Below are 16,250 nucleotides of genomic sequence, written 5' to 3'. Positions count from 1 at the left end.
ACTATGTATAAATATGTCGGGACAATACAGAGACGGTAGACCTAGAGGATGCCCCCTAGTTAGAGTAAAGATGGTTTACTGTAAGAGCAGTAAGACTATGGAGCACTCTGCCTGAGGATGTGGTGATGGTGAACTTGATAGGCGTACAAGAGGGGCCTGGACGCTTTTCTTGAGCATTGCATTATTACATGTTAATCACTGAACTTCAGAAGAGTTGTTGATCTAGGGATTATTTTGATTACCAGATTATAGTTGGGAAGGAATTGTTTTCCTTTTTAAAATGAGAGAAAATTGACCTCTGTCATTGGGTTTTTGTTTTTCCTTCCTCTGGATCAACATTGGAAAAGAATGGGCTAAACTGGATGAACATATGTCTTTTTTGGCCTAACCTACTATGTTACTATGTAAGATTAAGGAGAATTGGGATCCTGGGTTTATATCCAGAGCAAAGACCTTGTCTGTCTGTACTCCTTCACCAAAACTCTCAAACAAAAATGATGGTGGTTGGAATTTTCTTCATTCCGTTTGTCCATGATGGACTAACTTATGTGGTTTTCATTTCTGTTTAGATTCAGACTCTGTCATTGTACTTGATTCTGTATCCAAAGAAGATCATCCCAGGTAATTCGATTTTCTGTCCTAAATTATCCAGTGGAATATTATGAATGAGATCTGCTGTTTGTGAGAACCTCTGTTCTTAGGTTTTCTGAGCTGTTGGGTTTTCTAATGATTTAAATCAATTAGCATTAATTAAACGAATGTTGACATAGAATATCAATTAAAGGGCTTATGCCAAGATGTAAAATTATTCTCCAGCCACAGGCCGGGGGATAACTTTTTTCATCGGTGGAGGTCTGACCACTGTGGATCTTCAGAACAAGGGTCCCAAAGGTCACACGTGAATGGAGCAGAGGTCAGGCATATGTGCCGTCACTCCAGTCATTTCAGTGGGAGCCCTGGAGATTAACCAGTGCTTCTACATGCATATGTTTTAGAAGTTCTTTTGTACAAGTTGTATTTATCTTCTTTGGCTTAAAGTGCTTATTGAAGAAGTCTTAAACTTACGAATTTAAATTTTTTTAACTGGAATTAGCTTGAAATCGTGTGTGCATTTAGTAATGGTGCTTCTTGCAGCTATGCTGATGAGGTTTGGTAGGCAGACGTGATCCTCTAGTATTACATTATGTTGCATGAGAGTTGTGAAAACAAGTGCGATTGTAGTATGTGACTCTTCTGTTGGTTTTGGCTCACCTTTTGAGTTTTCACTTACTTTTAAGAATGAGAATCTCTGTTTTGATCTTGTTTTGATATTGTCTACGTAATAATGTGTTTTAATCAGGTATAACAAGCTATTTAATGCTGTCAAATCTTTGTGAATTGCTTTTGTCTATGAAGTGCTAAACCAGATATCCTTGTTTGCTCCACTTGTTTTAGCCGTCCAATCTTCCAGGTTGAGCTTTGGATTAAAGAACTGTAAGTAACACTTGATGCAGCATAATTGTGAATGAGCAAAACCATTTATTTTTATTTTTAAAATTTTAATTGTTGTGTCATTGGAATAGCACCAGCCGGTATGATTCAAGAGCAAGAGAAAGGAGGAGACTAATAGAAGAACAAAGAGTGCTTGCACTGAAGCTTCAAAACCAGGTAACATTTCCTTTCTTATACGTTCTATTTGCTAAGGCCGGTTGTTATTCTTGTATAGACAATTGCTGATATAATGTAATGGGGGGAAAAAAACTCATTACTGATTCAGTTTCACAGGGACTGCTGCAGTAATATAAGGGGAGTTTGAGATCCGTGGAATGAATAGTTCAGGGCTAACGAGGGCATTCCACAAATCGGCGAATGAAGGTCTACCACAAGTCTAAAAGCCCTTTTACACACAACGGTTATTGCTCAAAAGCCATCTTTTGAACGATAATGATTGTGTGTAAATGTGCCCATCTTTCACTTTTCTGCTGACGGATGATTTTCAGTTCAGCATGAAATCCACCGTTCGACAGAAGAGCTGATAAGACAGACCGCACACTGTGTTCTGCCCGGGGAGCGCTGATTACATTGTCTCAGCTGCCAGCCCTGTGGCAGAACAAAGCGAATGTATTCAGAGAAGAGACCACTCGTTGTTCTCGAAATATAGCTCACAGTGGCTCACATGCTATTAATTCGTACTAATAGGCATTAGTACCAATTAGTAGTTTATGCAAAATGATTGCTCAACAGCCATCTTTTGAGCGATCATCTTTGTGTGTAAAAGGGTCTTTATACTGCCCCTTCATGCCTAGTACTAGGATTAATCCATATGTTGATGTCTGCGTATGTTTTGTCTTTGAAGCAGCAGACACAGCCTTTTCTTAAAATGGACCATGTAAAATATTTAATTTCGCCTGTACTGTAAGGCCTTAGTCAGACGGGCGTTTTTTGCCGCGATTTGCGGATCGCATGACGGATGCGCATCCGCAAATCGCGTGACCGGTGCGCGCAAGTCGCCCGCAAATCGCCCGAAAATCTGCTCCTAGCCGCGTTTCATTAGAAACGGGCCGGAGCTGTCCAGCGCATTGCATTCAATGGAGACGGCAATACAGCCGTCTCCATTGAAAGCAATGCGCTGCGGGCGAGCCCGGGATGAATTGTCGGTAAGGGCTTAAATATATAAGCCCTTACCTGCAATTCATCCTAAAATGTGTTAAAATAAAAAAAAATTGCATTCTCACCTTCTGCCGGCAGCTCCGAGCGGCCGTCCTGCAGTGGGTGTGAAGGGGGTGTGAGTCAGACCTGCCCCCTGATTGGCTCAGCGCTGAGCCAATCAGAGGCATGCCTCACTCACACCCATTCATGAATTCATGAATGGATGTGAGTCAGACCTGCCCCTGATTGGCTCAGCGCTGAGAGGCAGCAGTCACTCACCCATTCATGAATTCATGAATGGGTGTGTGAGTGAAACCGGCCTCTGATTGGTCAGGCTGTGACCAATCAGATGCAGATCATTCAGCAGGCGGGGATTTTAAAGCCCCGCCGGCTGAATAGTGCCGAGAAGCAGTTCAGGAGAACTGACAGCGGCCGCCGCTGGACTCCGGCTGCAGTGGAAAGGTGAGTATCCATTTTTTTTTTATTTTCACACATTTTAGCATGAATTGCAGGGAAGGGTTTATATATTTAAGCCCTTCCCGACAATTCACCCAGCGCACGCCGGCAGCCCATTGCTTTCAATGGAGCGGCTGTATTGCCGCTCCATTGAATTCAATGGGCAAACATCGTTCTTCTCTGCCACAGCTGTTACAGCTGTGGAAGAGAAGAATGATTTGTCTTCTATATGTTCTCAATGGGGTCGGCGCTGCTGCCGCCGGCCCCATTGAGCGCATATACAGAAGCGAACAGAAATCGCAGATCGTAGATAGGTGCGATCTGCGATTTTTTTTTTGTTCTATAATTTTTCGGACGAGCGCATAAAAAGCGCTCATGTGTCCGATACCATTGCGAAGCAATGGTTTTAAAAAATCGCCGGACGCATGCGCAAATCGCGGCAAAAAACGCCCGTCTGACTAAGCCCTAATACTGTCACTTCATTTAATTTTGTCATCTGATTGTAGAGGCTGCAGGAATGTTCTATCCATGATGTTGTAGACTTAAATCTTCGTGTACCTCTTGAAAAAGAGATTCCTGTTACCCTACTTCCAAGGCAAGAAGAATCTGTCCAGGCGGAGCAAGAATTTCCAGAACTAACACCGGTAATTTTATTTACTTGTATAAATTTTATGTTAGGATAACTACTTTTATATGTTTTGTGACTGATTTATTCCCTGTTCTAAATTTAAGGAAATGGAGAGAGAAATCAAGCATGCTCTTTATGGTGGCAACCAGGATCAGGTTCTAAGTGAAGCGTTCCGCTTGACAATTACTCGGAAAGATATCATGACCCTTAATAGTCTAAACTGGCTCAATGATGAGGTGAGTTATTGTCTAACATTTGGGTGTGGTGGGTTTTGTTGTGTAGGTTTTTTTCTTGTTTTTTTTTTTTTTTTTCTTTTTTTAAAACTGTGTGTGTACGCTTGCTTCAAATAACTTTGTGGAACTATTAAAGATACCAAGTGTTCGTTTCACTCAAAGTGCAATCCAGTAATTTTGCAATATTTGTGTTTTGGGACCATATCTCACAAGCGTGCATTTTGACGCTCCCTGACAAACTATAACTGTGTAGTGAAAAGGCCCATTGAGACACAACGAGAGAGAAATTATCGCTCAAAAGATGTCGCTCAAGCGACTTTTGAGCTGTCATCGTTGTCATTTACATCACCCTTGCGCTGCCAGCGGAGGATGCAGAAGACAAGCGGGGAGTCTCCGCTTGTCTTCTGCATCCAGCTGTTTTCTGCATGGAGTGCTCCGTTATGGGTATGGAGGACAGAGTTGGACCGCTCTGTTCTTCATACCCAGCCTGTCATCAGGGAGTGAGATACAGCTGGAACAATAGTATCAGCTGTATCCGCTGTGAATTCCTGATAACTGATTGCTGATCTTTCAGCACGCTGAAAGACCACGATGAGCGACGGCATAGCGAAAACTGCACGATGTCAGTGCAGTTAGACACAACGATTATCTGCTCAAAAGACTGCTTTTGAGCGAATTTTGAGCAATAATTGTTGTCTAAATCGGTCTTGACAGGATAGGAGTAATCAATGAACCCATGACTCTTGAAAAGGAGTACAGTTCTAAACAATTAATGAGCTGAACTAAGGTTTGCTCTTCGATTGAAAAACTTTGTGTAAGTAACTTTTTGATGCCAGCAGGTAGCTAAAATTGAAGGCTACCTTGAATAAGACAGCCTTTGTACTCTTAGTGCTAGTGATGGAACTATAGATCACAGGGGTTTCAGGGTGTCTGGCACTAAACTATTTATGACCATTTCTTGTGGAAGTCCATCGCTCATAAGGATGGGTCATCAGTTTAGTGCCAGAAAACCCCTTTGAGTCCCGTGGCTTTCACAAATGTTTTTTTGTTTTTTTTTAAGGAAAAATGCAACCTTTTTTCTTTTTAAAGTGTTATCACACAGCTGCCTTTTTTACATGAAAGAAAACTGCATGTAAAAATACTTAACCTAAGGAAATACTGCCAAAATAAAGTTTCTTAAAACTTTATGGTGGTTTACAAGTCACAAAAAAATTGTACCATGCGGATTTGCGGCTGCAGCTTGCTATCCTGCAGCTTATTGGGGGAGGGGGGGGGGGGGGGAAACAACCTTTATGAATCTGCAGCAACTGGGTTTTGTTGCAAATTTTGACACCCCCCCCCCCCCGATCTAGGTGGAAAAAAAATTGCAACAAATCCATGACCAGTCCACTATGAAAATTGATGTGCTATGGATATTAAAAATGACCTGCTGTGTGTGGTCTTTAGTGTGGAAATTTTCTGCTGCATGTGGAGGTGAATTGTCAGACTTGAGGCAGGAATATGGAAGATGGTGGTAGCCTGTTAATCTGCAATCTTTCCTCCACCCCCACATTCCACACAGAATGAAAAACTTTTGTTATAGAACTATCAATTCCACACACAGGAGACTGAAGTCCACTTCTAGGGCAGGAATTCTAGGGTGTGCATGCATGTAGATCCCTTGGTGGCTGCCGCAAGAACCACAATCTGCTGCACAGGTGTAGATTCTGGACAATGTATAAATAAGGAACCATCTTTTCTTGCCTCTAGGCTGCTAATTACAGATGAGCGACCACGCTCAGTTAAGGCAATTACTTGGGCGAGCATCGCTATTTTCGAGTAACTGCATACTCGTCCAAGAAAATTTGGGGGGCCGGCGGGGATTGGGAGAGATCTCATAGAGCAACTATGCAGTTACTGGAAAATAGCGACGCTCGCTCGAGTAATTGCCTTAACCAAGCGTACTCGCTCATCTCTACTGCTAATAGATTGAAGTTTTGAATTCCTTTTAAGATATGCACACATACTAGTTTTGCAACACAACGTTCTAATCATTTACTTCTAATACAGTTTGATGTGATAAGTGTGTTAATTTTAAATACACTTATGAATTTTTACTCTGCCTTCTGTCTCTATAAACAGATAATAAACTTCTATATGAATCTTCTGATGGAAAGAAGTAAACGGAAGGGCTTGCCAAAGGTGCATGCATTCAACACTTTTTTTTTCCCAAAGTTGAAATGCGCTGGGTTTCCGGCAGTAAAACGATGGACAAAGAAAGTGGATGTGTTCGGTGTGGATATTCTGTTGGTGCCAGTTCACCTTGGAGTACATTGGTGCTTGGCTGTAAGACATTCTTTATTCATAAACATCCTTTGCCCTTTTAATGATGAAAAATGAGTCCATATTTATTTAAAACGTACCTAAGATTTCAAAGTCTTCTAAAATACGCCAGGTTCTCCTTACCCACTCGTTTGCTGCTGTTTGCATCCTATTTCATGTCTGTAAGTTCTTATTTTCAAGTGGGCTTCCCCATTGTTCTGCTGTTTGCAAGCCACTTTTACGGAGGGGGTGCATAGCAAGCCTAGCATTTTGCCAGTAGTTCACTTTCCCATACACCCATGACAGCACCTGTGAAAGACTGCCTCCCATCCGGACAGGAAGTGGGAACCTCTCAGGTTGCTTTAAAGACAGGAACACCCTACATATCCTCAGCACCTGTTTCCTGTTCATGGAACAGGTAATTTTCTCTCAGATGTGCCCAGAGAACAGCTTCCTGGATCGCTTACAGGTGCCACAGGGTCTTCTTCCCCATATAAAAGATCTACTGGGTGAAGGTTCTCTGGTAGAGCCTAAGTCTCTGCATGGAGCCGCTGTTCTCCCTTCCTCCACTGTGGTGGATACTGGGCCCCCCTTATCTCCAGGGAACTTTTTGGTTCCTTTACACAGGGGCTCCAGTGAGTTGCGGCATCGCCGAAAGAGTGAGGGTGATCCTGTTACTGCGGGGCTATCTGGTGCTTCCCTTCTGAAGGCTGCCTGTTCTTTAGGTTCCTTTCCCTAAATCTTCACGATTGCACCTACGGGTAGAAGCTCTGTTTCTGTCATGGAGATGGGATCACCTTTATTATGCCTTCTCTGAATCTGCTCCCGAGAGTGATAGAGAAGATCAGGGAGGAGGGGAACAGTAATTTTCATAGCCCATTTTGACCTAGAAGGGTTTAGTTTTCTTGCCTAAGAATGATGTCCATGACAGACCCTTGGGTTCTTCCAGATCAGGGCCCTTTGTTTCACCCGGAATTAAAGCTCCTGCACCTGACTGTTGTAAAGGCAGGTCTTAAAACAGAAGAGTTTTTTTGATTTTCTACTAGACTCTCTATTAGAAGGGAGGTTACCTGTAAAATTTATTTTCACTATTTGAGGCAGGACCGATTTATGGTCCATCAGTTGCCTATTAATTGACCTTCTGAGTATTTGAACCCGTTTTAGATGGCACAAATAGAACCAATATCTAGGGCAGGACTAATTGTTCTAAGTCCAAAATCAAGCCCAGTAGTTGGTCTATTCTATACAGTTTTGCTCACTTATTCGCACAAAAGTGAAGAGACTCCAGCAAAAAGCCTTTAAAAGTCACATCACTATTTGTTTTGAACAGAAAAAAACCAGATCGCTGCTCATTTACACACAGCCCGTCAGGCTGTTCACTTCGCTATATGCTAGACTTAGCTACTTATATTGCACAGTCTCTATACATCCATGACTGCTGCAATACTCTAGTGAATTTATCTGCTATTTCTAGCTAATTATATAGCACAGTCTTATAAATCCTATGACTGCTGCTAGACTTAGCTGTTTTTTCATGCAATTGTGCCTACTCTGATTGCATTCCAGTATACCATCCTGAGGATACAGCTTATATTATTGAGCTGTTGAAACGCGTAGATGGTTTTTTTCTGTTCAAAACAAATAGTGATGTGACTTTTAAAGGCTTTTTGCTGGAGTCTCTTCACTTTTGTGCGAATAAGTGAGCAAAACTGTATAGAATAGACCAACTACTGGGCTTGATTTTGGACTTAGAACAATTAGTCCTGCCCTAGATATTGGTTCTATTTGTGCCATCTAAAACGGGTTCAAATACTCAGAAGGTCAATTAATAGGCAACTGATGGACCATAAATCGGTCCTGCCTCAAATATTGGATCTTCTTTGAGTTTTTGACTAAATGCTTGTTTATTAAAACTATAATAAGTACTTACAGCAGCATGGTGTATGTATACTGTTGGTCGTACATTCTAGCCAAACAGTTATACACCATATGGTCTGATACCTTGGCCAGTTGATACATCCAATCCCATTGTCCTACTAGTCAAACACAGTGAAAGATTTGATGTATGGCATAATTATCACATGAATACACTATTCCTTATCACTGGTTCATCATATGGGAGATAGTTTTTCTTCCTCCTTGCTATTTTGGTCTTTGGATACTTACCAGAATAGGAGTATGGTGATATTATTATAAATATTCTTATGAGAGCCCGTGCATCACTGTCCATCTGTTGGTGCATATAGCCATCGAGTAGTAAGTGGGAGTGCTCTATAAGTATTTATATTTAATACTAACGCTACCATAAAGGGATTTATCCCTATCCTGGTGGTTGAGACTTGACAGACTTTAGGACATATATGGGGGATGCATGCATATGATGAACACACACTGTGATACGATTAAAAAGTGGGGTGAAGTTTCACCGATATAGGCGCATGTAGTAACGGATGTTACAACTGTGTATTGTCCTAGGTATCATATTTTTAGGACGGTGCCGATTGGTCGTGACAGGCACGATATCTATAAAAGGATTGATCATGCCCCTTGTGTATATATATTTTAATATTAATTAATAAAGGTTATATTTTATTTATTATTTAGTGGTTCCCTCGGTGATCTACTCTTTGTTCCTCAGGGAACTTTTCTGTCTCGGTGACAGATAAAAAAAAAACACAGAAATTCAAAATTATTAAAAGATATTGAGTGAAAAGAGAAATGAGTATATAAAACTATAGATAAAGTTAGGATTACACTCTCATGGATCTTGCTACGAACTGAGGCTATGAGGGTGTTCCTGCCCTTATAGTGATCTGGGAGGTTCCTGTCTAGATGGGAGGCGGTCTCTCGCAGGTCCTGTCTTGGGGCCCATTGAAAATAGATTACTGGTAAGTAATCTCTTGTTTCCTGACTTTCTTGCCCTTACTTCCCATGCTACATTGTACTATCTTTGGCCCAGTCAGTAGGGAGGCAGTATCTGAATGCCAGTCCCTTTGCTTTCCCAGGATGAGCAGGCATTTCGAGACCATTTGGCCAAATAAACTCTGTGTGCATGTAATGTGTGCACACACTCATATGCTGTAACGGCAGGAGAGACTGAAGCGGTAGAGCTAGCTATATCGCCGTGTCTGCAGATCTGTTAGCCTACAGCCCGTAGGTTGCAGTTCAGCTGCCTGTGAAGATGTCTCCTCTCCCTGTTGCTATGAAAATGCCCTTGTTGCTATAGAAACTCTCTACCTAGCAGAGTGGATTGCAAAGAAGATTGGTGTGTTCTAGTGTCCGTCTTTTACAGACAGCCTAGTGTTCAGTGACAAGGGGACCTCCCTGTCGCAGCTAAATTTAATGAATGGCTGGGCGCTGCCTCTGATTAATCAGAGTGCTCAGCCAATCAGAGGCAGCACTCAGGTGTCATTCAATGAATGGCTGAGCACTCCGCCAATCAGACCAGCACTTTCAAGAGGCAGGGATTTTTGAATCCCCACCTTAGAGTTTTTTAGATCAGTGCCGAGATTGAAGAGACAGGACTCGCCAGAGCACGGACAGCACTGCCAGGTGAGTAATGCGTGGTTTTTTTTCTTCTTCTTTTTGTATTTGTAGTTGTTTACAGCGCGGGATGATTTTCAGGGAAGGGCTTATATTTAAAGCCCTTCCCCGAAAATCACTGCAGGTGCTGCCTGCATCCCATTGCTTTAAGAGCAGCGGCTTTTGGCCATGTTTTTTTATAAGCTGAATCTCGATGGAAAAATCCATCTGGGATTCCACTGGATGCATGTACCCAGATTTTTGCCTTACACCTCCAGAGTTTGTAAATGCTGCACATCTATGTGCATTTTGGATACCTCCAGTATTTCTTTTTATTGCTTAGGAAGTTTAGCCGCCGAGGATGTTGATCGTTCAGGGCGTCATTGGGCTTGTGAATAACTGCAGGAATTGGAACAAAGTATTTTAGCTATAAGAAACCTTGTAATCTGATTTGGTATCTCATAGAGAAAGTGATGAATTGTACTTTCAATTTCCCAGGTAATAGATTTTCGGAAAAAGACAACCACCTACTATGACTCTATGGGTGGAACGAATAACGAAGCCTGTAAAATATTATTGTAAGTAACTCGCTTTTCCTTTATTAATCTGGTGTATTTTAAGAGCACCTCCTCATTACTTTACATGATACCTTTATTCCATGTGTGATATTTCAGTACCATGGTATATCACAAACATTCCTGGTTTATAGTGAGCCCTACCTGTGGCAGCCATTATTGGTGACCATTCCTTCATCCTTTCGATCCTGCTTTCCAAAAAGCATAACTATATTTATTTTTCACATTGACATAACCGTCAGAGCTGTTTTTGCTGCAAAACACTTTAGAGAGAAAGTGTTTTTTAGTTTTTTTTAAAGTTTTTTTTTTTTTTTTTTTCTAGGCATAACCACTTGGTTGTACTTTTTTATTTTTTTTCATTGCATGATCTACTGCAATTACAGTGCATTTTTGAAATTTTTAAGGCTATTTCGCTTTTATAAACAAGTGTAAACAGAGCATTCATTGATTACTTGGTTTGCAGCATATTGGTTAGTTTGATTTGTGTCCCCTTACAGGCAGTATTTGAAACAAGAGAGCCAAGACAAAAAGGGAATCTGTTTTGATACTAACGGATGGCTCCTGAGCAGCAAGAAAAGCCATGTATGTTTGTATTTTTTGACTAATAGAAAATGTTACATATTTATTGTTAGGAATTGCTTAAATACTTTGTGTAATTTATATTCACGTAGGAGATCCCCCAACAAATGAATGGGAGCGATTGTGGGATGTTTGCCTGCAAATACGCTGATTATATTACCAAAGAAAGAGAGATCACCTTCACACAGGTATGCGCAGTAGATAATGAAGCTGATGGACGTTGTGACCTTTCAGTTCAGTTTTCTTCTATCATTTTATTTTATACCAATTCAAAAATTACAAAGAGCAGAAATACTTTTCAATAGAGATGAGCGAGCATTGTATATGACTGGTGCTCCGCTAAGGTTTTCATTTGTGAAAATCTTAGCGAATCACCAAAGTCATGTAAAAAACACAGAAATGGATAGGGCAGGCGAGGAGCAACATGCAGGGCTGCATTTCAGGCTCCGAGGTCTCACTATTAAGCCACAATAGTGGCAAGAATGACAGCTGAGAGCTGCCCCTGATTGGTCCCTGCACTGAGCCAATCAGAAGCAGCACTCACTCACCCATTCATGAATTCATGAATGGGTGAGTGAGAGCTGCCTCTGATTGGTGAGGCTGTGACCAATCAGAGGCAGCTCATTCAGCAGGCGGGGATTTTAAATCCCCGACTGCTGAATACTACTCACAGCAGTTTAGGAGAACGGCCGGCCGCGGCTGAACTCCGTCTGCCGGGACAAGGTGAGTATATATTTTTTTTACATTTTTACACAGTTTTGGATGATTTTCAGGGAAGGGCTTATATTTTTAAGCCCTTCCCGGAAATTCATCCTGCGCTCGCCGGCAGCCCATGGCTTTCAATGAAGCCGGCTGTATTGCCGGCTCCATTGAATTCAATGGTCAGTGCTCGTTTAATCGAGACGAGTACCGCGTGGTGCTCGTCTCGAGTAACAAGCATCTTGAGCACCCTAATACTCGAACGAGCATCAAGCTCGGACGAGTATGCTCGCTCATCTCTACTTTTCAAACAATGTTTTATACATTCAATTTTTAAAAAATTGACTACTGCCTTATTTTGGTGTTTGCTTGTTTTTTTTCCTTTTTTTTTTTTCCCTATCACACGTGTGTGTATGTGTGTATGTATATGTATATATATATAATATAATATAATATATTTTTATTATTTTTATTGGTATAGTGAGGCTTCCTATAGGAAAATGCCATACCCAGAGCATGCTCCAATTGCAAACAATGCCATTGACCCAACCATGTGTTTTTGTTTTTTTGCACACTGCTCAGTGCAACATATTTGTGCCATTAACTAGGTTGATTTGCATTTGAATTTACTTTTTGTGCACATGGAGAATGTTCATTTGTGTGCAGCAGATTAACACGTCCTGATTTGAATCGCTGTTTAGCCTAATGAGCTGCAGATTTTGGCTTTTTTTCCCCCCACAGAATTGTGCAGTGTATTGCGCATTTGCGCACCTCCCTTCTGTGGGGAGGATTTGTTCAGTTTTTTTGCTATAGACCAATGGTCTCTGTTGATTCATGGATGAGAGTAGGACATCCACACTTCCGCATGTCTGACTGTTATCTGATGCGAGCTGCAAACGAGAATCTTGGGCGAGCTTGTTGTCCTAATATTGCCTTAGGCTGTATTCACACGGGCATTTTATCATGGCAATTGTGCCACAATAAAACGCTGGCCGAAAATCACGACCATCTGAAGTTCAGGTGGCCAATTATTTTTTTTGGAGTGGAATACGTCAGCTGGTCCCATAGACTCCTATGAGAGCTGGTGGCAAAGAGAGGGAGTTTAGCAGAGGCTCTGCTAAACTCCCTTCCCCTCTTTGCCCCTTGCAGGCAGCCGGCAAGGCGCAGAGTGGGGGAGGGAGTTTAGCAGAGCCACTGCTAAACTCTCTCTCTTTGACACCAGCTCTCATAGGCTGTGACCGTGTGAAGGAGCCCTTACTGTGACACACTGAGGTCCACCCCTGCTATAACACAGATTTCTGTCTAACAAGATAATTCCAGCCCTAATAATATTCTGACCAAAAAGCCTGTTTTGTTTTTTTTTGTTGTTTTTTTTCATTACTTACAAAAAAAAATAAAATTAATTTTGTATTTTACAGCATCACATGCCCTATTTTAGAAAAAGGATGGTTTGGGAAATTATTCACCAGAAGCTGCTTTGATGTCCGTATTCAGCCAGTCACTGTGGTGAACGATTGGTCAATCTTCAGAGTTGAACATAGACCAAGAATCAAGTGCTTTTCCACAAGTTTACGATTGTAAAAAGATTAAAAAAAACTAGCACTGTTATTTATGACACCTCTTGTATGTATTACCCCGATTTGCCAATTTCATTGACTTTTTACATTAAGAACAAAGTAGTCTACAGTCACAATTTAAAGTTATTTCAGGTTTGTAGTTTTTGTATCTTTGATTCTAACCTCAAAGCCTGAACTTTTTTTTTTTTTTTTCTCGACACTTTTTTTTTTCTCTAAAGTTTCATTGTAAACATCCACATCCTATTGCCTGGTATTGAGTGTATAACTTCAGCATGATTTGCTAAGATGCTGAACATGAATTTTTTTTTTTTTTACTGTACTTTGTAAAGGAAAAGTTTTATATTTCCATCATTGTAACTTATTGTTTTATATAAGTGTACTTAAGTATCGCATCCGTTTTCTTTTTTTCTGATTTCTACTTTTATATTGTAAGAACACACAAAGGTAGATTTACTAAAGAAAAAAAAAAGTAAATTTATTGTGTATCATATTTGTACTTTACTACATATGTATTGTTTGTATCCATAAACTTTACTGGCATTCAGCTTCTAGCCTACCTCAGTTCTATAACTGCTTATACCAGCTCAATATGGTCAAAGCAATTATTCTCAATAATTGTTTAATACGGAACTTCATCAGTAGAGCAGATGAGGAAGATGTTGATGGCTGACTAGCATTATCTGGGCAAAATTGCTATTTTTCTAACTGAAGGGGATTTCTTTATGGTTTTTCTAAATCAGCAAAAGCGTTTTCTATACAACAGTCTTGTAGTTGAAGTGTATAAATCGTCTAGTTTGTAGTCTTCACCTGTCATTTGTGGCTTTTTTTTATTTAAATAAAAAAAGTGAAATTGCTTTTGTTAAGCTGTGTAGAAATATTTATGTTGCACTAGTCCTTGATTTTAATACTTTTTAATTATCTAAAAAGATTATGGCATTTTAGCGAATTTTACTACAAAGCGCCTAAACTGTTATCTCTCTTCCATTTGAAGACTCCCTGCTGCCCGTGAATGGCTTTTGTAGACAATGGATATGTACGATAGATATGTGACTTACACAAGTAACCACTTCCTCCGCTTTCCCTTCCCATGTCAGGCGCTGGATATGGGAAGTGGAATCTATTGTAATTGGGCATACGATGAATGTTTTAATGTAATATTTTTAAAGTGTAACTGAACTCTCATATTTTTTGACATGTTTTAATCGGGGGGGTACAGGTGCTGAGGCAACCACCGATTTGAGCAGAGTGCTTCTGGTTTTTACATCTTGGCAATCACCTGTTATCTGCTCTGCTTCGACTTCCTTTTGGAGAAGGAAGCAAGCAGTATAGGGGTCCAATAGAAAGTCTGAATCTATACTTCTCTTGGCTCCCGGAATACAGCTTAGCCAACCAGAAACAGCACTCAGCTGACCACTTTTGCAGCTTTGTTTTAGCAACCAATTGGGGGTCTCAACACGTGAATATGTCAAAAGTTTTATAAACATTTAGGTTCACTTTTAAAGGGGTATTCCAAAGACTAAACTGTCCTCAAAGTTTTCACCCATCCACTGAATGGGTGAAAACTGATAAATTGGAAGGGGTCTGACTGCTGAGATCCCCACCGATCCAGGGAACAGGGGTCCCATATCCCCTTCTTCAAGTTACTGCGGGATCCCTACACTGATCCGCAGCGGCGTCAGATTGAAGGGAGCAACGGTTTTGCATTCACTCTGCTGCGCTGTTCCTTCTCAATTGGACTGCCAGAGATGGCAGACTGCTTGTACGTACTTGGCTATTTCTGTTAGCCCCATTTAAATAGTAATGCAGAGCGCATGTGTGACCATCACTTCATTCAATCTGATGTCCCTGCAGGTCGATGCAGTGACTAGAAGAGGGGGAAAATGGGACTCCCATTCTTTAGATTGGTGGGGATCCCAGCAGTCAGACTCCCAATGAACTATCAATTTTCACCTGTTAAGGCCTCTTTCATATTAGCGATGGTGATATCGCAACTACAAAATCGCTGTGATTTCGCAGCTTTGTATACGTGATTTTGTAGCATCAGTGATGCTTTTTCTTGTGAAAAAAAATCACACATCGCGTCGCTGCTAACTGATTTTTTTTTTTTCTCACGTGATAAAATTGTGCGGTTGTTTTTTTTTTTTTGTTTTTTTTTTATCATGAGAAAGTTGATAGGATTTCTAATGTTAAAATCGCATTGCAGGAAAATTGCAAGTTCCTGCTTTGCGATGCGATAAACAAGGAGGTTCCATAGGGAAACATGGGCTACAACACATCACAAATCGTAACTTTTTTTTTTTTTTTTTTTTTTCTTCTTCCTAGCAGCATGGCATCAGACAAAACAATTGCAAAGGAACCCATTGGAAACCATGGGCTTCACATACATGCGTTTTGTAGCGCTGTCACATTGCTAAAACATCACATGATTTTGTAGCCCGTGTGAAAGCAGCCTCAGTGTATGAGTAAAAACTAAAAGAAAAAAAAAATTGTCTCTGGAATACCCCTTTCTAGGCCACATTCAGATGCTGCAGATTTTCAGACTCCACTCCAGGGGTACTCAACTACTTGTCAGACCCATGCCAATGCATATTTATGAAGTCACCTGAAGGTCCAGTAAACCTACGTAATGACAGGCTAAGACTGGGCATAATGGAGTTAAAACATCAAAACCCCAGGATAGTTCAGCACCTCATGCCTCTCCTGAAGCGTCCAACAAATGCCACGGTGCAGCGTAAAATGTGAGGTGATGCTTTTATGATTATTTTGTGGGAATAAGTGATCTGAGAAATGAATTTAATCATGGCTTTCCTTGTAATGGCTTTATGGTGATTATATACAGGTGCACAGTACTTCTATTCTACCTCTAAGTTAGGTGTCTGACACACTAGCCCCTTTTTTTTCTTGTATGTTTTTGTTTTTTTCACGTCTGACATAAATAAAAAGAAAAAAAATCATGGACTGCATACGAACGAATATTATTCAATGAGGCAGCACACACTATATAGTTTTTTTTGTTTTTTTTCTTGTCCATCCTGACAGCACACATGGAGGT

General features: G+C 40.8%; 1 protein-coding gene across 2 annotated transcripts in view; it reads left to right on the top strand.

The window, feature by feature from the left end:
- Positions 1 to 14,051, top strand: part of LOC136584721 (sentrin-specific protease 1-like) — a 36,110-nt gene extending 22,059 nt beyond the window's left edge. For both annotated transcript variants that reach the window (XM_066584336.1, XM_066584335.1), the window contains exons 9-18: positions 570 to 621; positions 1,435 to 1,473; positions 1,563 to 1,647; positions 3,591 to 3,728; positions 3,817 to 3,948; positions 6,067 to 6,270; positions 10,267 to 10,346; positions 10,841 to 10,925; positions 11,015 to 11,110; positions 13,040 to 14,051. In XM_066584336.1, the coding sequence (XP_066440433.1) occupies positions 570 to 621; positions 1,435 to 1,473; positions 1,563 to 1,647; positions 3,591 to 3,728; positions 3,817 to 3,948; positions 6,067 to 6,270; positions 10,267 to 10,346; positions 10,841 to 10,925; positions 11,015 to 11,110; positions 13,040 to 13,102 (974 nt within the window). In that variant the 3' untranslated portion in view covers positions 13,103 to 14,051. The remainder of the gene's footprint in view (positions 1 to 569; positions 622 to 1,434; positions 1,474 to 1,562; positions 1,648 to 3,590; positions 3,729 to 3,816; positions 3,949 to 6,066; positions 6,271 to 10,266; positions 10,347 to 10,840; positions 10,926 to 11,014; positions 11,111 to 13,039) is intronic.
- The last annotated feature ends 2,199 nt before the right edge of the window (positions 14,052 to 16,250 follow it).

Source organism: Eleutherodactylus coqui, chromosome 1 (assembly GCF_035609145.1).
Source record: "Eleutherodactylus coqui strain aEleCoq1 chromosome 1, aEleCoq1.hap1, whole genome shotgun sequence".
Lineage (NCBI taxonomy): Eukaryota > Metazoa > Chordata > Amphibia > Anura > Eleutherodactylidae > Eleutherodactylus > Eleutherodactylus coqui.
The sequence above is the reverse complement of the archived record's forward strand: the minus strand, read 5'-3'. Positions and strand labels throughout refer to the sequence as shown.